General features: G+C 43.0%; 3 protein-coding genes across 3 annotated transcripts; all 3 read right to left on the reverse strand.

Annotated features, from left to right (window-relative positions):
- Positions 1-1,222: 1,222 nt before the first annotated feature.
- LOC129808489 (uncharacterized) lies at positions 1,223-6,855 on the reverse strand. Its single transcript, XM_055858267.1, has 2 exons — positions 6,337-6,855; positions 1,223-3,954 (listed from the first exon to the last, which is right to left on the reverse strand). Exons 1-2 carry the CDS (start codon positions 6,809-6,811, stop codon positions 1,430-1,432), a joined length of 3,000 nt encoding a protein of 999 aa, XP_055714242.1. The 5' UTR covers positions 6,812-6,855; the 3' UTR covers positions 1,223-1,429.
- A 5,553-nt stretch (positions 6,856-12,408) lies between these two features.
- LOC129808608 (uncharacterized) lies at positions 12,409-14,589 on the reverse strand. Its single transcript, XM_055858392.1, has one exon. It carries the CDS (start codon positions 14,587-14,589, stop codon positions 12,409-12,411), a length of 2,181 nt encoding a protein of 726 aa, XP_055714367.1.
- A 374-nt stretch (positions 14,590-14,963) lies between these two features.
- Positions 14,964-17,721, reverse strand: LOC129808609 (uncharacterized). The gene is made up of 2 exons (XM_055858393.1): positions 15,067-17,721; positions 14,964-15,011 (listed from the first exon to the last, which is right to left on the reverse strand). Exons 1-2 carry the CDS (start codon positions 17,719-17,721, stop codon positions 14,964-14,966), a joined length of 2,703 nt encoding a protein of 900 aa, XP_055714368.1.
- Positions 17,722-22,081: the final 4,360 nt, after the last annotated feature.

The raw sequence follows: 22,081 nt of genomic DNA on the forward strand, positions 1-22,081 counted from the left end.
AAAATCTTTAAAGTCTATTATCTCGGAAACTATGAGAGATAGGGGCCTCAAATTTTGCATCTGTTTAGAGCCTCCTTCAGGCTTGAGATGTGCAGAATTTAACTCGGAAACAAGGAAAATTGGACGAGAAATGCATAAAAGTGTCTGAAAATCTTTAAAGTCGATTATCTCGGAAACTATGAGGGATAGGGGCCTCAAACCTTGCATCTGTTTAGAACCTCCTTCAGGCTTGAGATGTGCAGAATTTAACTCGGAAATAAGGAAAATTGGACGAGAAATGCACAAAAGTGTTTGAAAATTTTTAAAGTCGATTATCTCGGAAACTATGAGAGACAGAGGCCTCAAACTTTACATCTATTTAGAGCCTCCTTCAGGCCTGAGATGTGCAGAATTTAACTCGGAAACAAGGAAAATTGCACGAGAAAGGCATAAAAGTGTTTGAAAATCTTTAAAGTCGATTATCTCGGAAACTATGAGAGATAGAGGCCTCAAACTTTACATCTGTTTAGAGCCTCCTTCAGGCTTGAGATGTGCAGAATTTAACTCGGAAACAAGGAAAATTGGACGAGAAATGCACGAAAGTGTTTGAAAATCTTTAAAGTCGATTATCTCGGAAACTATGAGAGATAAGGGCCTCAAAGTTTGCATCTGTTTAGAGCCTCCTTCAGGTTTGAGATGTGCAGAATTTAACTCGGAAACAAGGAAAATTGGACGAGAAATGCATAAAAGTGTTTGAAAATCTTTAAAGTCGATTATCTCGGAAACTATGAGAGATAGAGGCCTCAAACTTTACATCTGTTTAGAGCCTCCTTCAGGCTTGAGATTTGCAGAATTTAACTCGGAAACAAGGAAAATTGGACGAGAAATGCATAAAAGTGTTTGTTCACGCAAAATTACCTGGCAATAGATTTAGACAACTTGGTTATGATAATATCCACAAGAATATCTCCCCCTTGACCTCCAGAATATTCCAATTACCTATAAAATTGTACAGACTCTTTAGTAAATGATTCCTACTGAATCTCTCCCCCTTGTCTCTTCTAGAATGTTCCAATACCTGTGGAAGACAAAGAAAAGCCTTTATCCGGGTCGGATGGACCCAAAATGTTCGGTTTCTTTGCCTGTCGGCGACTCCAAAATTCCTCAGCGATCTCCTCACTCAACACCTGACACTTTCCCTGATCGCACAAGACACTTTTCTTACTAAATGAAAGACTTATTCTTCACTTTTAAAGACTTTTTATTTCACAAATGTGGCACTGTGGCTGATGGCTTGGGTGATTGCGTAAGACTGATTTTTCAATTTGCACGAAGAAAGGGGAGAGTGAGAGAGTGAGGATCGAACGGGATATTTGGGAGAGGATGAGAAGTGGGAGATATGAGAGGCGGGAAGAGTGCATGTGGTGAATATTTTCCCGCCGATATTTCGCTACTCAGTGGCGGCGTGTACATCCTCCCCCAGGATGGGCGTAGGCCCAGACTGCTCCTTGACTGGCAAGAATGCCACCTTGGTGATTGGCCTCTTGAAGACTCCTTTGGATGTGCGTATAGTAACTACACGCACGTGTCCATCGGCACCAGAGTGCACTGTTGCAATCCTTCCAAGGATCCATTTCCCCGTGACATCCCCCAGGGTTAGTACCACGTCTCCCACGTCGACATTCGGGTGAGGATTTTTCCACTTCATCCTTTGTTGCAGAGTATTCAGGTACTCTCTCTTCCAGCGATAAGCAAAGTGCTGGCTTCTCTCCTGGCAATATTGCCAACGCCCAAGATGGTTAGTGTTGATATGGGAAAGGTCTGGATCGGGCAATGCATTCAATGGGGCACCCACAAGGAAATGTCCTGGCGTCAAATAATCTGTTTCAGATGGATCCTCAGACGCGAGACACAGTGGACGACTATTTAGAATAGCCTCAATCTGGTAGAGAATAGTGACAATTTCCTCGTAAGTGTTGAGCGTTTGACCAAGAGTACGATTCAGGTGGAACTTAACGCTCTTAACTCCTGCCTCCCAGAGCCCTCCCTGATGAGGAGCCCCAGGCGGGTTGAAATGCCAGACGATTCCAATTTCAGAGGTAGCATCAGCAATATCGTCGTGATTCGAGTGGAGTTTGCATAGCTCCCGACTTGCACCCACGAAATTCGTCCCGCAATCTGAATACATGTGTCTTGGGGCGGAACGTCGGGACACAAATCGTCGGAACGCTGCTAAGAACGCTTCTGTCGTCAGATCCGTCACCAACTCCAAGTGGATTGCCTTCACTGACAGGCACACGAAAAGGCAAATGTAGGCCTTAGCTGTCTTAGCCTTCTTCACATTGCTGAGTTTGTAGGTTAATGGCCCAGCATAGTCTACGGCTGTGGCATAAAAAGGGCGCTCATAGGTCACTCTATGAGCAGGTAGGTCTCCCATAATCTGCTCCAAAGGCTTAGGACGAGCCCTTACGCAAGTGATGCAGGATCTTACAATTTTCCGAACCAAGTTTCTTCCCGAAATTGGCCAATAATTTTGACGAAGAGACGCCAAGAGTAATGACGGAGCGGCATGTAATTGCCGGAGATGTTCTCTTTGCGCGATGAGCTCCTGTAGCGTTGACTTGGGCAACAATATGGGATGCTTAGTCTCAAAAGTTTCGTGGGATTTCTCCAGTCTACCACCCACACGAACAAGTCCTTCAAGATCCAAGTACGGAGACAATGACTGAAGAAACTTCCACGGAGCCATGATGCCACGTCCAGTTTGAAGCTGACGAATAACTAGAGGAAAGCATTCATGTTGATCGAGATAAATCAATTTTCGTAGAGCACGCTCTAATTCTTCGACCGAGAACTTTCCAGTGCGCTTTGATTCCGGGTGGAGACAATTGTAGATAAAGCGCAAGACAAATGCCATGCGAAACTGAAGTCGCTTCAGAGATGATACTTCTTCCATCCAAGTAGAGAAGAAATTTACAGAAGCCTTGGCATCATCAGGAACATGGCGAATACAATTGGGTGGAATTTGTGGCCATTCAGATTCATCACACTTCAGCCAAGGCGGTCCATGCCACCACAAAGTAGAGGCGGAAAGCTGACTGGGACTAGCTCCCCTTGAAATAAGGTCAGCTGGGTTATCCAGTGTAGGAACATGCTTCCACTGAAGAGCCGAAGTGATTTTCAAGATATTCCCGATTCGGTTGGCCACAAATTTCTTGTAAGAGTCAGGAGGGGAATTTAACCACGATAGGACGATCGTAGAATCCGTCCATAAATAGATAGCAGCGGGGGCAAAGATCTCCTTGATCTTCTCCATGAGATTCGAAAGCAAGAGTGCGCCACAAAGTTCAAGGCGCGGAATGGTTTGGGGATTCTTCTGTGGAGCTACCCTCGATTTGGAAGTGAGTAGAGATGAACATCGATTCCCTAGCTCATCCTGAGTGACGACGTAAACGACAGCGCCGTAGGCCTTCGTACTCGCATCACAAAATCCATGCAATTCTAGACAAGATGGAGTTGGAAATTGTGAGATCCAGCGGGGAATGCTGAGGGCCTGAAGATCTTGAATGGAGCCAACAAATGACTGCCACTGATTCAAACAATCGCCAGAAACTTCGTCTTCCCAATCAACTTCCAATTTGTGAAGCTCCTGAAGAATCATTTTCGCCACGGCAATTACAGGTCCAATGAGACCGAGAGGGTCGAATATTTTTGCGATGACTGATGCCACAAATCGTTTCGTGACTCTCTCAACATCGGTTGAAATTGGCGAAATGAAATGGAAAGTGTCAGACTCAGCATCCCATCTGAGTCCGAGAGCCTTGGTGGAGTCTTGAATGAGTGCTGTATTTGATTCAGATGCCCCAGTTGGTTGGATTCCCGGATGATTGGAGACCCATTTGGCTAATACGAATCCTCCCTCTGCCATGACTTCCATGAGTTGAGATTGTGCTTCCTTCGCCTTGATGAGAGACTCTGAAGAAAAGATACAATCATCAACGTAAAACGAGTTGAGAATGATCTCTGAGGCTAGGGGATGGGAATGTTTGTGTTCATGCGCTAATTCTACTAGGGCTCTAGTGGCAAGGAAAGGAGAAGAGGTGACTCCAAAGCAGACTCGAGTAATTCTGTAATCACGGACAGGTTCGGACGGGTCTTCTCTCCAGACAAGTCTTTGGAAATCAATATGATCGGGATGTAAGACTAGCTGGAGATACATTTTTGTTATGTCAGCCATAACTGCATACTGATGGTGACGGAAGCGCAGCAGAACGGTAAAGAGATCAGGATGAACCGTGGGACCAACCAGAAGAATGTCGTTCAGACTCAATCCATTGGAAGTCTTTGAACTTGCGTTGTAGACTACTCTTAAGCGGGTGGAGGTAGACTCCTTAAGCACGCCATGATGTGGCATATAGTAAGAGTAGTTTCTTAATTCCTTCTCTGGTACTGGCTCCAGCCATCCTTGAGTGAAATAGTCGCGCATCACGTCGATATAATGTAATTTCAGAAGTGGATTCCTCTCGAAGCGGCGCTCCAAAGCAAAGAGTTGACGGACTGAAGTGCTTCGAGAGTGGCCAAGAGCAAGAGTTTGACCTTCAGAATCCTTACGAAAGGGCAGCTTCACAAGAAAGCGTCCTTGAGGTGTCCGAGAGTGAGTGGTTTTGAAGTGAGTTTCGGCTTCACGATGCTGATCACTAACAGGTGATTCATTGGGGATGTCTTCTACTTCCCAGAATCGTTTCAAGGTCTGATCCAGATTTTCCAGGACAGATACGTGGCAAAGTGCATCGGAAGGCGCTTGTTTCCCAACAAGAACATGTCCAAAGGTAGTAGGTTTCAATTTAGGCATTCCATCGCCCAAATCGATGGATCCATCCAGTACTATGTCCCAGTAGGATTCTCCACCGATAAGCAAGTCTACCGGACGTTGTTCGTACCACTCCGGATCGGCTAAGGTGATTCCAGATGGAATCGGAAAAGAGTCTCGGTTCACCGGCCAATTGGGAATGTCCCCAGTAATCTTGGGAACAATCAAACATTGCAGATTGTAGAAGCTGTTGGATACTCTCGACTTTACGGTGGCTACGGCCATTTCAGAAGTTGAGGATCGATGAGCACCAACACCCACAATAAAGACATTTGCAGATTGTTTCGGGAGTTTTAATTTCTGCATGAGATTTGCAGACATTAGATTGGTTTGAGCGCCACTATCGAGAAGAGCACGACATTGAATTTTCCTCCCATTTCGATCAAGTACATCTACCACAGCCGTTGCGAGAAAAATTCTAGGAGATTGACGGGCCGCATTGACAGGCTGGGAGATGTTTACGATAGCTGGCAGAGCTTGAGAATTAGTGGGAGTTGTCGTGGGAGCAGGGTTGCGTTGAAAAGGTCCGGGACTACTGGAATTCGTTTGCTGGTTACTATTGGAGGTCGAATTTCCAGGAAAAGAGGTGAACCTTTCATGCAACAATACATTATGGCGCGAGTTGCACTTCCGACAGGTCCGGAAGGTGCATTGCGAAGTAAGGTGTTTGGAGGTTATGCAATTTCGACACAGATTTAACTGCACAACTGTCTGATAGCGCTCATCAGGCGACATTGCAATGAATTTCGGACATCTAAAGAGCGCATGAGGCGATTCATTGCAACATTTGCAAGGTTCTGAATTGGTAGCCACAAGTGCCGAGGCTGTCCTTTTGTGAGAATTTGACTTAGTAGGATTGGGAGTAGTGGGAAGCCTAAATATTCCACAAGATTCTACATCATCACGCCTTTTGAAAAGGAATGCGCTGAATTTATCCCAAGTCGGTATTTCATCCCTACACTCTTGTCTCCAAAGGAGCTTGGTTTCGTTGTCCAGTTTTTGGAGGACATGGAAAATCAACCACAAATCGAATTGTTCGACTCCCATGGCCTTAACACCCATAACGGACGCCGAAGTTTTTGCACAGAGTTGAGAGAATGATTGCAAATTGAAAGTGGTGACTGATGGGACATTGAAAAAGGTGCTTATGTGGTCCATGATGATGTTGTACTTCTTGTTGTACCGTTCCTCAAGAATTCTCCATGCGACATCGAAATTAGCCGCCGTGGTAGGCAGATTCTTGATAAGTGAAAAGGCTTCACCCGATAGGGCAGATCGCAAATATTGTAGCTTTTGCACGGGATATAGGTCAGGGTGGTTAATAATTGAGGAGGTAAATTGATCTTTAAATGGCATCCATTCGGACAGTTTACCCGAGAAAGGAGGGAGATTCATTTCAGGCAAATTTAAGTGGGGATCTTTTTTATAGGTATGAGGGGTTACATTTAACTTTTCAGCAAGTAAATTTACAAGTTTTGATAACTCACTATTACTTTCATTGGCGAATTCCTGCTTTGGCGGGCCATCTTGAGCTTGAGCAGAGAGAGAGGCAATTTTCTGACTCATTTTATTTATTTCTTGCAAATGCCTTCTCTCTTGCTCCTTCAGCTGGGCTTCCATCCGCTCCTGCATCCACGTCTTCACCTCGTCCATGGAAGTGTCCAAGGGATTCTCCGGAATTTGGTCGATCAAATCCCTAATGCGAATCTCCAAGGCATCGCACCGTTCAAGTACGCTTGAGAGAGCTTCTTCCTCACGTTGTCTGTGGCTCTCCAATTCTTGCTGAGCGATCACCTGTTCCTGAACCTCCATGTATTTGGCCCTTGTAGACGCCAAAGTGTTCAGAGAAGACTCGAGAGCTGACCTGGTTGTTGCCACAAACTGCTGCTCGCTGCATGCTTGGATGAAAGTCTCGAGCTTTGTAATAGCCCCCAAGTAACCACCTCTTTGTTTGAGAACCATGATTATCCCGCGATGGGTCCAAGTTTCCGAGAAGGACCAAAATGTTCACGCAAAATTACCTGGCAATAGATTTAGACAACTTGGTTATGATAATATCCACAAGAATATCTCCCCCTTGACCTCCAGAATATTCCAATTACCTATAAAATTGTACAGACTCTTTAGTAAATGATTCCTACTGAATCTCTCCCCCTTGTCTCTTCTAGAATGTTCCAATACCTGTGGAAGACAAAGAAAAGCCTTTATCCGGGTCGGATGGACCCAAAATGTTCACGCAAAATTACCTGGCAATAGATTTAGACAACTTGGTTATGATAATATCCACAAGAATATCTCCCCCTTGACCTCCAGAATATTCCAATTACCTATAAAATTGTACAGACTCTTTAGTAAATGATTCCTACTGAATCTCTCCCCCTTGTCTCTTCTAGAATGTTCCAATACCTGTGGAAGACAAAGAAAAGCCTTTATCCGGGTCGGATGGACCCAAAATGTTCGGTTTCTTTGCCTGTCGGCGACTCCAAAATTCCTCAGCGATCTCCTCACTCAACACCTGACACTTTCCCTGATCGCACAAGACACTTTTCTTACTAAATGAAAGACTTATTCTTCACTTTTAAAGACTTTTTATTTCACAAATGTGGCACTGTGGCTGATGGCTTGGGTGATTGCGTAAGACTGATTTTTCAATTTGCACGAAGAAAGGGGAGAGTGAGAGAGTGAGGATCGAACGGGATATTTGGGAGAGGATGAGAAGTGGGAGATATGAGAGGCGGGAAGAGTGCATGTGGTGAATATTTTCCCGCCGATATTTCGCTACTCAGTGGCGGCGTGTACAGTGTTTGAAAATCTTTAAAGTCTATTATCTCGGAAACTATGAGAGATAGGGGCCTCAAATTTTGCATCTGTTTAGAGCCTCCTTCAGGCTTGAGATGTGCAGAATTTAACTCGGAAACAAGGAAAATTGGACGAGAAATGCATAAAAGTGTCTGAAAATCTTTAAAGTCGATTATCTCGGAAACTATGAGGGATAGGGGCCTCAAACCTTGCATCTGTTTAGAACCTCCTTCAGGCTTGAGATGTGCCGAATTTAGCTCGGAAACAAGGAAAATTGGACGAGAAATGCATAAAAGTGTTTGAAAATCTTTAAAATCGATTATCTCGGAAACTATGAGAGATAGGGGCCTCAAACTTTGCATCTGTTTAGAGCCTCCTTCATGCTTGAGATGTGCAGAATTTAACTCGAAAATAAGGAAGATTGGACGAGAAATGCATAAAAGTGTTTGAAAATCTTTAAAGTCGATTACCTCGGAAACTATGAGGGATAGGGGCCTCAAACCTTGCATCTGTTTAGAACCTCCTTCAGGCTTGAGATGTGCAGAATTTAACTCGGAAACAAGGAAAATTGCACGAGAAATGCATAAAAGTGTTTGAAAATCTTTAAAGTCGATTATCTCGGAAACTATGAGGGATAGGGGCCTCAAAGTTTGCATCTGTTTAGAGCCTCCTTCAGGTTTGAGATGTGCAGAATTTAACTCGGAAGTGAGGAGAATTGGACGAGAGATGCACAAAAGTGTTTGAAAATCTTTAAAGTCGATTATCTCGGAAACTATGAGAGATAGAGGCCTCAAACTTTACATCTGTTTAGAGCCTCCTTCAGGCTTGAGATGTGCAGAATTTAACTCGGAAACAAGGAAAATTGCACGAGAAAGGCATAAAAGTGTTTGAAAATCTTTAAAGTCGATTATCTCGGAAACTATGAGAGATAAGGGCCTCAAAGTTTGCATCTGTTTAGAGCCTCCTTCAGGCTTGAGATGTGCAGAATTTAACTCGGAAACAAGGAAAATTGGACGAGAAATGCATAAAAGTGTCTGAAAATCTTTAAAGTCGATTATCCCGGAAACTATGAGGGATAGGGGCCTCAAACCTTGCATCTGTTTAGAACCTCCTTCAGGCTTGAGATGTGCCGAATTTAGCTCGGAAACAAGGAAAATTGGACGAGAAATGCATAAAAGTGTTTGAAAATCTTTAAAATCGATTATCTCGGAAACTATGAGAGATAGGGGCCTCAAACTTTGCATCTGTTTAGAGCCTCCTTCAGGCTTGAGATGTGCAGAATTTAACTCGGAAACAAGGAAAATTGGACGAGAAATGCATAAAAGTGTCTGAAAATCTTTAAAGTCGATTATCTCGGAAACTATGAGGGATAGGGGCCTCAAACCTTGCATCTGTTTAGAACCTCCTTCAGGCTTGAGATGTGCCGAATTTAGCTCGGAAACAAGGAAAATTGGACGAGAAATGCATAAAAGTGTTTGAAAATCTTTAAAATCGATTATCTCGGAAACTATGAGAGATAGGGGCCTCAAACTTTGCATCTGTTTAGAGCCTCCTTCATGCTTGAGATGTGCCGAATTTAGCTCGGAAGTGAGGAGAATTGGACGAGAGATGCACAAAAGTGTTTGAAAATCTTTAAAGTCGATTATCTCGGAAACTATGAGAGATAGAGGCCTCAAACTTTACATCTGTTTAGAGCCTCCTTCAGGCTTGAGATGTGCAGAATTTAACTCGGAAACAAGGAAAATTGCACGAGAAAGGCATAAAAGTGTTTGAAAATCTTTAAAGTCGATTATCTCGGAAACTATGAGAGATAAGGGCCTCAAAGTTTGCATCTGTTTAGAGCCTCCTTCAGGTTTGAGATGTGCAGAATTTAACTCGGAAACAAGGAAAATTGGACGAGAAATGCATAAAAGTTTCTGAAAATCTTTAAAGTCGATTATCTCGGAAACTATGAGGGATAGGGGCCTCAAACCTTGCATCTGTTTAGAACCTCCTTCAGGCTTGAGATGTGCAGAATTTAACTCGAAAATAAGGAAGATTGGACGAGAAATGCATAAAAGTGTTTGAAAATCTTTAAAGTCGATTATTTCGGAAACTATGAGGGATAGGGGCCTCAAACCTTGCATCTGTTTAGAACCTCCTTCAGGCTTGAGATGTGCAGAATTTAACTCGGAAGTGAGGAGAATTGGACGAGAGATGCACAAAAGTGTTTGAAAATCTTTAAAGTCGATTATCTCGGAAACTATGAGAGATAGGGGCCTCAAACTTTACATCTGTTTAGAGCCTCCTTCAGGCTTGAGATGTGCAGAATTTAACTCAGAAATAAGGAAAATTGGACGAGAAATGCATAAAAGTGTTTGAAAATCTTTAAAGTCGATTATCTCGGAAACTATGAGGGATGGGGGCCTCAAGCCTTGCATCTGTTTAGAACCTCCTTCAGGCTTGAGATGTGCAGAATTTAACTCGGAAGTGAGGAGAATTGGACGAGAAATGCATAAAAGTGTTTGAAAATCTTTAAAGTCGATTATCTCGGAAACTATGAGAGATAGGGGCCTCAAATTTTGCATCTGTTTAGAGCCTCCTTCAGGCTTGAGATGTGCAGAATTTAACTCGGAAATAAGGAAAATTGGACGAGAAATGCACAAAAGTGTTAAAAATTTTTAAAGTCGATTATCTCGGAAACTATGAAAGATAGAGGCCTCAAACTTTACATCTGTTTAGAGCCTCCTTCAGGCCTGAGATGTGCAGAATTTAACTCGGAAACAAGGAAAATTGCACGAGAAATGCATAAAAGTGTTTGAAAATCTTTAAAGTCGATTATCTCGGAAACTATGAGGGATGGGGGCCTCAAGCCTTGCATCTGTTTAGAACCTCCTTCAGGCTTGAGATGTGCAGAATTTAACTCGGAAGTGAGGAGAATTGGACGAGAAATGCATAAAAGTGTTTGAAAATCTTTAAAGTCGATTATCTCGGAAACTATGTGAGATAGGGGCCTCAAACTTTACATCTGTTTAGAGCCTCCTTCAGGCTTGAGATGTGCAGAATTTAACTCGGAAATAAGGAAAATTGGACGAGACATGCACAAAAGTGTTTGAAAATTTTTAAAGTCGATTATCTCGGAAACTATGAAAGATAGAGGCCTCAAACTTTACATCTGTTTAGAGCCTCCTTCAGGCCTGAGATGGGCAGAATTTAACTCGGAAACAAGGAAAATTGCACGAGAAAGGCATAAAAGTGTTTGAAAATCTTTAAAGTCGATTATCTCGGAAACTATGAGAGATAGAGGCCTCAAACTTTACATCTGTTTAGAGCCTCCTTCAGGCTTGAGATGTGCAGAATTTAACTCGGAAACAAGGAAAATTGGACGAGAAATGCACGAAAGTGTTTGAAAATCTTTAAAGTCGATTATCTCGGAAACTATGAGAGATAAGGGCCTCAAAGTTTGCATCTGTTTAGAGCCTCCTTCAGGTTTGAGATGTGGAGAATTTAACTCGGAAACAAGGAAAATTGGACGAGAAATGCATAAAAGTGTTTGAAAATCTTTAAAGTCGATTATCTCGGAAACTATGAGAGATAGAGGCCTCAAACTTTACATTTGTTTAGAGCCTCCTTCAGGCTTGAGATGTGCAGAATTTAACTCGGAAACAAGGAAAATTGGACGAGAAATGCACGAAAGTGTTTGAAAATCTTTAAAGTCGATTATCTCGGAAACTATGATAGATAAGGGCCTCAAAGTTTGCATCTGTTTAGAGCCTCCTTCAGGCTTGAGATGTGCAGAATTTAACTCGGAAACAAGGAAAATTGGACGAGAAATGCATAAAAGTGTCTGAAAATCTTTAAAGTCGATTATCTCGGAAACTATGAGGGATAGGGGCCTCAAACCTTGCATCTGTTTAGAACCTCCTTCAGGCTTGAGATGTGCCGAATTTAGCTCGGAAACAAGGAAAATTGGACGAGAAATGCATAAAAGTGTTTGAAAATCTTTAAAGTCGATTATCTCGGAAACTATGAGAGATAGAGGCCTCAAACTTTACATCTGTTTAGAGCCTCCTTCAGGCTTGAGATTTGCAGAATTTAACTCGGAAACAAGGAAAATTGGACGAGAAATGCACGAAAGTGTTTGAAAATCTTTAAAGTCGATTATCTCGGAAACTATGATAGATAAGGGCCTCAAAGTTTGCATCTGTTTAGAGCCTCCTTCAGGCTTGAGATGTGCAGAATTTAACTCGGAAACAAGGAAAATTGCACGAGAAATGCATAAAAGTGTTTGAAAATCTTTAAAGTCTGGTCGCGAGACAAACCTGCGTGTATGATAAGGTGTGAGAATGAATGATGTATGAATGTTCCCAGGCTGGATCCTGTGGGATCTGTACGAACCTGCGTGTATGATAAGGTGTGAGAATGAATGATGTATGAATGTTCCCAGGCTGGATCCTGTGGGATCTGTACGAACCTGTGAGTGAATAAGGAGTGAATAAGGATTATATATCTGGCGAAAAAGAAAATTTTCTCTTTGCCCGATAAACAATCTTCACTCGTCCTTTGATGCCTCGAATCTTTGGGAATATGATGAAAAGATGATTGTAATAATAAAGCGTAAGATTACTTTAAGAAACTTGGATTTATTTCTCTAAGTCAAAATGGCGAGTCTTCGCGACCGTGATGATGATGCAAGAGTTAATTTTTAGGTTAGGGTGAAAAAGATGACATTTCAATTTTGTAAAGGAAAAAAATGACTAACTTCAGGATATAAATGAAATTTAAAACTTAACGCTTTTCTCATGGAGCTCGTCTCCATTTTCCCCCGGCAGAACCTCCGAGTTCTGAACGTCTTCTGGTAGGCGAGCCAGTTTGGTGATCGCTCTGACGTATTCGCCATACTGCGTCCGGATTTTGGCCACCCGTACATGTCCATCTCGTCCGACATGAATTTCCGTGACACGGCCGAGAATCCATGAGAGGGGCGGTAGATTGTCCTCGATGATTACGACCAGATCTCCAGTTCTCAACTCTGGTTGCTTGTCCTTCCACTTCTTGCGCTGCTGTAGCTGTGAAAACACTTCCTGTTTGAATCGCTTCCAGAAGTGCTGGACAATCTGCTGGTTCCTCTGCCACTTATCTAGACGATTTGAAGGCAGTTCGGTCAAGTCGTGATCGGGTACGGCATTGAGTGCACGTCCAATAAGAAAATGTCCAGGACTCAATGCTGTAAAGTCTGTAGGACATGATGACATAGGTGCCAATGGTCTCGAATTCAAGCACATCTCAATTTCCGCAAGAATTGTCAGCATGGATTCCTGAGTAAGAGAACTGGTGCCTACGATGCGGTAGAAATGTTTTTTGAAACTTTTCACGGATGACTCCCACATTCCTCCGAAGTGCGGACTTCTTGGCGGGATGAAGTGAAAGTTGACTTGAGCTTCTGCAGCGATCTGCGTGATGAACTCCTGATCCTTTTTGTTGCATAATGTTTCACGTACCTCTTGAAAATGACGATTTGCCCCTACAAAGTTCTTGGCATTATCGCAGAAAACATCTGATGGTTTGCCACGACGTGAGATAAATCGCCGGAAGGCCGCCAAAAATGCGTCTCTGGATAAATCCGTGACGAGTTCTAGGTGCACTGCATGTGTGACCATGCATACGAAAATTGTGACGTACATTTTGGTGCTCGCATTCCTTCTGAGTGTGGCTTTAATAAGAAAGTAGCCACAAAGATCCACTCCTACTTTGTCGAAAGCCTTGGTGAAATGTAGACGATAGGGTGGCAAGTCCCCCATGAGCTGGTGCATGGGATGAGGTTGACACCGGAAACATCTAACACATCTGCGCCGGGCTGCCTTCATGACATCCAATCCTCTGAGGGTCCAATATTCCTGTCGGGAAGTGTACAACATCAGTTGAGGGCCCCCATGGCACGTTTCGAGGTGAATTTTGTCGGCAATAAGTTGCGTAAAAGGGTGTTTGTCAGGAATAAGAGCAGGATGCTTTTGTGTTGATGACACTGGTGCATTTGCAATCCTTCCCCCCACTCGGAGTATTTTCTGATCGTCAAGATAGGGGTTTAAGTCTCTAATTCTCGAACTATTGGCAAGCTTCTCACGGGCACTGAGACGATTGATATCGTCTGAAAAATAACCACTTTGCACTGCACGAATCACAAGGGTATTTGTTGCCCTGAGCTCCCTGACGGTCAGTGGGCCACTGTTGATGTTTTTCTTTTCAATGAGGCATTTGAGATTGTCGAAATATCGCCTCCAATAGGCCAAACACTTGATCAATTTTGAATGGGATGAAAATCGCTCGATAATTTCCCAGAAATCGTTTTTTGTTGACACTACACACGACACTTTTTGCTCAAGTTCGTCTTGAGTCAAATTTGGCACTGGAAAATCTGCACTGTTTGGAATTTTCTTCATGTCTGGGCCGTTGAACCACAATTTGTTGTCTTTGAGTAATGGTGGGCTGACTCCTCGTGACGCAAGATCAGCAGGGTTCATCGCAGATGGCACATGAGCCCAAGATTCTCGACCCAAAACACTTTGAATTTGTGAAACACGATTCGCGACAAACGTTTTCCACTTTGTAGGTTCTGCTGAGAGCCAACACAGCACAATTGTGGAGTCTGTGAAGGCTTTGATGGAATGAATTTTCACTGTAATTGCTGAGAGAACACTCTGGAGAAGTCTCATGGCGAGAACAGCTCCACAAAGTTCCAATCTTGGCAAAGAAACTTGTTTCAGGGGAGCAACACGAGTTTTCGCGCACAAAAGTTGACTTGTAAACACGTCACCTGTCACTCGATCGATGGTTTGAAGATAGCAACAAGCTCCATAGGCCTTTTCAGAGGCGTCACAAAACACAGCAAGCTGCACAAATGTTGTGTCCAGGGACTGTAAATGTGAGGTTAGGTGTCGTGGAATGCGAAAATCTGTCAACATCGTAAGATTCCTCTGGTACTCTCGCCAAGTCTCTGCAACTGAATTCTCCTCAAGACTGTCGTCCCAATCTGGTCCTAATTGCCACAGAGACTGCATCAATATCTTCGCTTGGATTGTGACCGGTGCCAAAAACCCAAGGGGATCGTATGTTTTGGACATCTCAGAAAGTATGCTCCTCTTGCTGATTGACTGTGAGTTGATTTGGACATCAAACGAGAATTCATCAGTCACTGGATTTAATTGCAGGCCTAAAGCACTAATTGTTTCCGTAGAGGTGAAATCCAATGGTTCCTTTATCTCCCTCTCACTGTATGGAACATCCCTGAGAGCCTCTGGACAATTTGACATCCATTTGGAGAGCTGAAAGCCACCTTTCAGCATGAGTGCTTCGATTTGTGATTGTAGTTTTTGTGCCTGAGAGACTGTCAGGGCACCAGATAGAAAATCATCCACGTAAAAATCACGAGATGCTGCTACTTTGGCCAATGGGTAGGTGTCTCCCTCATCCTCCAGAAGCTGTTTGATACACCTGGTGCTGAGGTAACTTGCGCTCCCCGTGCCGTACGTGACCGTGGACAATAAGTATGTCTGAATTGGATGTTGAGGCGATTCTCTCCAGAAGATGCGCTGCATGTTTTGGTCGTCTGGGTGCACGAGCACCTGGCGAAACATCTTCTTAACATCAGCTTTAATGATTATGTTGTGCTCTCTGAATCTGAGTAAAATGTTGAAAAGATCGTCTTGTGTTTTCGGTCCTACCATCAGCACATCATTCAGGGCTACTCCGGTGCTTGTTTTCGCCGACGCGTCAAACACTACCCGGATGGGTGTTGAACTGGATGATGCCTTGATGACTGGATGATGTGGCAAATAGACTGCGGGTCTGTCGGATTGGTAGGTCACCGGGAGTGGACGCATGTGTCCTAGACTCTCGTATTCTCGCATGAAGGCAATGTATTTCTCTCGCAAATCAGAATTCCGTTGAAGCTTTCTTTCAGTGCAAAGAAATCTCTTTCTTGCCAGCATTTCCGAATCCCCAAGAGTGTGAATGTTTTCCCGGACAGGGAGCCTGACGGAATAGCGACCCTCAGTGTCTCGTGTGGTGTTTTGTATGAAGTGCTCTTCACACAATTGCTCTTCTTTGCTCATGATCTGACCAGTCGAAGGTGGCTCCTCCACCAACCAGAAATTCTCCATTTGCTTGTGAAGTGGATCTTGTTTATTGAGTGAGCAAAGACACGTAGAAATGCAAGAACTGAAGCTTGTAGCTGGGGTTTCAGGTGCTACATTCCCGACAGCAATGTAGCCAAATGCTGTGTCTTGAAGAATCGGTGAACCTTCAATGCGTTCCGGACGGAGTGATCGAATGAATACCTCTGCTCCGAGAAGTATATCAATTCCAGACTTGACATTGAACTCCATATCAGCCAACTGAATCCCTGGTGGAATGTGCCAAGGAATTGCAAAGGATGATCTTGGCTGATCTTCGACGATGTTCTCAAGGATCATGAAGTCCTCTGTCATCATGAATTGCCCATCTTGAGAGGTAAATGTGAAACGTGTGGCATTGGAAATTGATGTGGTGTTTTTCCCAATACCAGATACTCCCTGACCACCCTGATTGAATATGGGTAGCCAAGACTTCCGGGCAAAGGAAGCTGTGACGAAATTTGACTGACTACAAGAGTCTATGAGGGCTCTTCCCTTGTGGATGCGACCATCGCCTCCTCTCACTAGGATGATTGCCGTAGGAAGAAGAATCTGCTTGGACACAGTCCGGATCTCCTTACTGCTGACACAGGAACTCGGCTGAGTTCCCCCGGTTGACTGGGAATCTGATGCCACTGGTGTGGAAGTTACTGGTGTAACCTGTGAGCCCCCAGGCTGTGGGAAAAGCGCCTCATGTAACATTGTGTTGTGTTTTAATTGACATTTACGACAATTTGAACTTTGACAAGTATCAATTGTATGTGAATTTCGCAAGCAGTTGAAGCACAACTTGCACTTCCTGGCCAGCTGAAGTCTCTGAGGCGGTGTTGCAGCCACAAACTTGGGGCATTGATAGCTGAAATGTGCTCCTTGCTCACACATTTCACAAACTTGTACTGCTACTGCCAATGTTGTCCTGGGAGGCTTGGAAGTCTTAGAGCTCTTGGAATTTCCCTCTTGATGTTGAGATGATGGATTGTTTGACCTGGATGCTTCCAGTGCGTCACATCTGCGTTCGAGAAAATCCAAAAAGTCACTCCAGGAAGGAACATCTGTTTGTGGAAACTTCGCTGTCCATAGATCGTGAGTATTTTTGTCCACTTTGCGAAGAATGAAGTTCATCAGCCACACATCCCTTTCCTTGTAGCCCAGAGCATCGACAGCGTTGATTGACTCCAGAACTGAATTCAGGAGGCCTCTGAGGCCGATTGGGTGGCTGTCAGGGACATTCTTCAGTCCGAAAAATGCATCGATGTGAGAGAAAAGAATGCATTGCTTCTTGTCAAATCTTTTCTCCAGGCTTTGCCAGGCATCCTCATAGTTCTCATCCGTGGCCGGAATGTGTTTGATGACAGCCTTAGCTTTACCCTCGACGAGCCCTTGTAGGTATTGGAACTTTTGAGCTGCCGAAAGATCTGCATTCTGGTGAATGCTGCGTTTGTAAAGATCCCTGAAAGACCGCCAATCAGTATATTCCCCTGAGAATTTAGGAATATCTAATTGAGGAAGCTTCATGTGTTGAGGTCGAGGACCCTGATTGCCATCCCTGATTGCCTGTGCCAATGTCATGGCCATTTTAGTGAGATTGTCCTCATCTACGTCGGAAACTTCTGACTGATTTGAGGTTATGATGAATGTTTTAAGCAAAGAATTGATTCTCGTCTCAAGTACAACAACCCTCTCCTCAAAATTGGCAACTTCCGCTTCTTCGTTGTCGAGGGCAGTCTGACCATCGTCCAGTAACTCGTAGATGTTGCTCTGGATAACCTCAAACTTTTCCGCTGCGCGCCGAAGTGAGACAAGACGACATTTCAGGGCCTCTTCCGAGAGGGCTTCCGTAGTGTTCAGGAAAGATTCGATTTTTGTGATTGTGGCCTTGCATGTACCACGCTCACTGCGAAGTCTGGCTAGCGATGGAGCCATGATTGTGATGGAGAGCTTCCCCCGGATGCTCGGTTCTCAAATCTGCTGCGTCTTCGGACACCGGCGCAAACGTTTTGGACGATCAGATGCTGTGCTGATGCTGGCCCAAGACTTCCGGAAGTGTACTGTTCTCCAGTGTCTGTGTTCAAACCGAGAAGGACCAATTTATGGTCGCGAGACAAACCTGCGTGTATGATAAGGTGTGAGAATGAATGATGTATGAATGTTCCCAGGCTGGATCCTGTGGGATCTGTACGAACCTGCGTGTATGATAAGGTGTGAGAATGAATGATGTATGAATGTTCCCAGGCTGGATCCTGTGGGATCTGTACGAACCTGTGAGTGAATAAGGAGTGAATAAGGATTATATATCTGGCGAAAAAGGACCAATTTATGGTCGCGAGACAAACCTGCGTGTATGATAAGGTGTGAGAATGAATGATGTATGAATGTTCCCAGGCTGGATCCTGTGGGATCTGTACGAACCTGCGTGTATGATAAGGTGTGAGAATGAATGATGTATGAATGTTCCCAGGCTGGATCCTGTGGGATCTGTACGAACCTGTGAGTGAATAAGGAGTGAATAAGGATTATATATCTGGCGAAAAAGAAAATTTTCTCTTTGCCCGATAAACAATCTTCACTCGTCCTTTGATGCCTCGAATCTTTGGGAATATGATGAAAAGATGATTGTAATAATAAAGCGTAAGATTACTTTAAGAAACTTGGATTTATTTCTCTAAGTCAAAATGGCGAGTCTTCGCGACCGTGATGATGATGCAAGAGTTAATTTTTAGGTTAGGGTGAAAAAGATGACATTTCAATTTTGTAAAGGAAAAAAATGACTAACTTCAGGATATAAATGAAATTTAAAACTTAACGCTTTTCTCATGGAGCTCGTCTCCAAAGTCTATTATCTCGGAAACTATGAGAGATAGGGGCCTCAAATTTTGCATCTGTTTAGAGCCTCCTTCAGGCTTGAGATGTGCAGAATTTAACTCGGAAACAAGGAAAATTGGACGAGAAATGCATAAAAGTGTCTGAAAATCTTTAAAGTCGATTATCTCGGAAACTATGAGGGATAGGGGCCTCAAACCTTGCATCTGTTTAGAACCTCCTTCAGGCTTGAGATGTGCAGAATTTAGCTCGGAAACAAGGAAAATTGGACGAGAAATGCATAAAAGTGTTTGAAAATCTTTAAAGTCGATTATCTCGGAAACTATGAGAGATAGGGGCCTCAAACTTTACATCTGTTTAGAGCCTCCTTCAGGCTTGAGATGTGCAGAATTTAACTCAGAAATAAGGAAAATTGGACGAGAAATACATAAAAGTGTTTGAAAATCTTTAAAGTCGATTATCTCGGAAACTATGAGGGAAGGCGGCCTCAAGCCTTGCATCTGTTTAGAACCTCCTTCAGGCTTGAGATGTGCAGAATTTAACTCGGAAGTGAGGAGAATTGGACGAGAAATGCATAAAAGTGTTTGAAAATCTTTAAAGTCGATTATATCGGAAACTATGAGAGATTGGGGCCTCAAACTTTACATCTGTTTAGAGCCTCCTTCAGGCTTGAGATGTGCAGAATTTAACTCGGAAATAAGGAAAATTGGGCGAGAAATGCACAAAAGTGTTAAAAATTTTTAAAGTCGATTATCTTGGAAACTATGAGAGATAGGGGCCTCAAACTTTACATCTGTTTAGAGCCTCCTTCAGGCTTGAGATGTGCAGAATTTAACTCGGAAATAAGGAAAATTGGACGAGAAATGCACAAAAGTGTTTGAAAATTTTTAAAGTCGATTATCTCGGAAACTATGAGAGATAGAGGCCTCAAACTTTACATCTGTTTAGAGCCTCCTTCAGGCCTGAGATGTGCAGAATTTAACTCGGAAACAAGGAAAATTGCACGAGAAAGGCATAAAAGTGTTTGAAAATCTTTAAAGTCGATTATCTCGGAAACTATGAGAGATAGAGGCCTCAAACTTTACATCTGTTTAGAGCCTCCTTCAGGCTTGAGATGTGCAGAATTTAACTCGGAAACAAGGAAAATTGGACGAGAAATGCACGAAAGTGTTTGAAAATTTTTAAAGTCGATTATCTCGGAAACTATGAGAGATAAGGGCCTCAAAGTTTGCATCTGTTTAGAGCCTCCTTCAGGTTTGAGATGTGCAGAATTTAACTTGGAAACAAGGAAAATTGGACGAGAAATGCACGAAAGTGTTTGAAAATCTTTAAAGTCGATTATCTCGGAAACTATGAGAGATAAGGGCCTCAAAGTTTGCATCTGTTTAGAGCCTCCTTCAGGCTTGAGATGTGCAGAATTTAACTCGGAAACAAGGAAAATTGCACGAGAAATGCATAAAAGTGTTTGAAAATCTTTAAAGTCGATTATCTCGGAAACTATGAGAGATAGGGGCCTCAAATTTTGCAACTGTTTAGAGCCTCCTTCAGGCTTGAGATGTGCAGAATTTAACTCGGAAACAAGGAAAATTGGACGAGAAATGCATAAAAGTGTCTGAAAATCTTTAAAGTCGATTATCTCGGAAACTATGAGGGATAGGGGCCTCAAACCTTGCATCTGTTTAGAACCTCCTTCAGGCTTGAGATGTGCCGAATTTAGCTCGGAAACAAGGAAAATTGGACGAGAAATGCATAAAAGTGTTTGAAAATCTTTAAAATCGATTATCTCGGAAACTATGAGAGATAGGGGCCTCAAACTTTGCATCTGTTTAGAGCCTCCTTCATGCTTGAGATGTGCAGAATTTAACTCGAAAATAAGGAAGATTGGACGAGAAATGCATAAAAGTGTTTGAAAATCTTTAAAGTCGATTATTTCGGAAACTATGAGGGATAGGCGCCTCAAACCTTGCATCTGTTTAGAACCTCCTTCAGGCTTGAGATGTGCAGAATTTAACTCGGAAGTGAGGAGAATTGGACGAGAGATGCACAAAAGTGTTTGAAAATCTTTAAAGTCGATTATCTCGGAAACTATGAGAGATAGAGGCCTCAAACTTTACATCTGTTTAGAGCCTCCGTCAGGCCTGAGATGTGCAGAATTTAACTCGGAAACAAGGAAAATTGCACGAGAAAGGCATAAAAGTGTTTGAAAATCTTTAAAGTCGATTATCTCGGAAACTATGAGGGATGGGGGCCTCAAGCCTTGCATCTGTTTAGAACCTCCTTCAGGCTTGAGATGTGCAGAATTTAACTCGGAAGTGAGGAGAATTGAACGAGAAATGCATAAAAGTGTTTGAAAATCTTTAAAGTCGATTATCTCGGAAACTATGAGAGATAGGGGCCTCAAACTTTACATCTGTTTAGAGCCTCCTTCAGGCTTGAGATGTGCAGAATTTAACTCGGAAATAAGGAAAATTGGACGAGAAATGCACAAAAGTGTTAAAAATTTTTAAAGTCGATTATCTCGGAAACTATGAGAGATAGGGGCCTCAAATTTTGCAACTGTTTAGAGCCTCCTTCAGGCTTGAGATGTGCAGAATTTAACTCGGAAACAAGGAAAATTGGACGAGAAATGCATAAAAGTGTCTGAAAATCTTTAAAGTCGATTATCTCGGAAACTATGAGAGATAGGGGCCTCAAACTTTGCATCTGTTTAGAGCCTCCTTCATGCTTGAGATGTGCAGAATTTAACTCGAAAATAAGGAAGATTGGACGAGAAATGCATAAAAGTGTTTGAAAATCTTTAAAGTCGATTATCTCGGAAACTATGAGAGATAGAGGCCTCAAACTTTACATCTGTTTAGAGCCTCCTTCAGGCCTGAGATGTGCAGAATTTAACTCGGAAACAAGGAAAATTGCACGAGAAATGCACGAAAGTGTTTGAAAATCTTTAAAGTCGATTATCTCGGAAACTATGAGAGATAGAGGCCTCAGACTTTACATCTGTTTAGAGCCTCCTTCAGGCTTGAGATGTGCAGAATTTAACTCGGAAACAAGGAAAATTGGACGAGAAATGCACGAAAGTGTTTGAAAATCTTTAAAGTCGATTATCTCGGAAACTATGAGAGATAGGGGCCTCAAATTTTGCAACTGTTTAGAGCCTCCTTCAGGCTTGAGATATGCAGAATTTAACTCGGAAACAAGGAAAATTGGACGAGAAATGCATAAAAGTGTCTGAAAATCTTTAAAGTCGATTATCTCGGAAACTATGAGAGATAGGGGCCTCAAACTTTGCATCTGTTTAGAGCCTCCTTCATGCTTGAGATGTGCAGAATTTAACTCGAAAATAAGGAAGATTGGACGAGAAATGCATAAAAGTGTTTGAAAATCTTTCAAGTCGATTATCTCGGAAACTATGAGGGATAGGGGCCTCAAACCTTGCATCTGTTTAGAACCTCCTTCAGGCTTG

This window comes from Phlebotomus papatasi, chromosome 4 (assembly GCF_024763615.1).
Source record: "Phlebotomus papatasi isolate M1 chromosome 4, Ppap_2.1, whole genome shotgun sequence".
Taxonomy (NCBI): domain Eukaryota; kingdom Metazoa; phylum Arthropoda; class Insecta; order Diptera; family Psychodidae; genus Phlebotomus; species Phlebotomus papatasi.

Excerpts from the sequence above, each read along its gene's own strand:
- LOC129808489 (XM_055858267.1), bottom strand. The coding sequence starts at position 6,811 with ATGGTTCTCAAACAAAGAGGTGGTTACTTGGGGGCTATTACAAAGCTC. Across the intron at positions 3,955-6,336 it reads ATTCGCCAATGAAAGTAATA|AGTCTCTCATCAAGGCGAAG; the intron begins GTGAGTTATCAA and ends TCTTTTCTTCAG.
- LOC129808608 (XM_055858392.1), bottom strand. The coding sequence starts at position 14,589 with ATGTTGACAGATTTTCGCATTCCACGACACCTAACCTCACATTTACAG.
- LOC129808609 (XM_055858393.1), bottom strand. The coding sequence starts at position 17,721 with ATGGCTCCATCGCTAGCCAGACTTCGCAGTGAGCGTGGTACATGCAAG. Across the intron at positions 15,012-15,066 it reads ACACCTACCCATTGGCCAAA|TCTCTCAGGCACAAAAACTA; the intron begins GTAGCAGCATCT and ends GTGCCCTGACAG.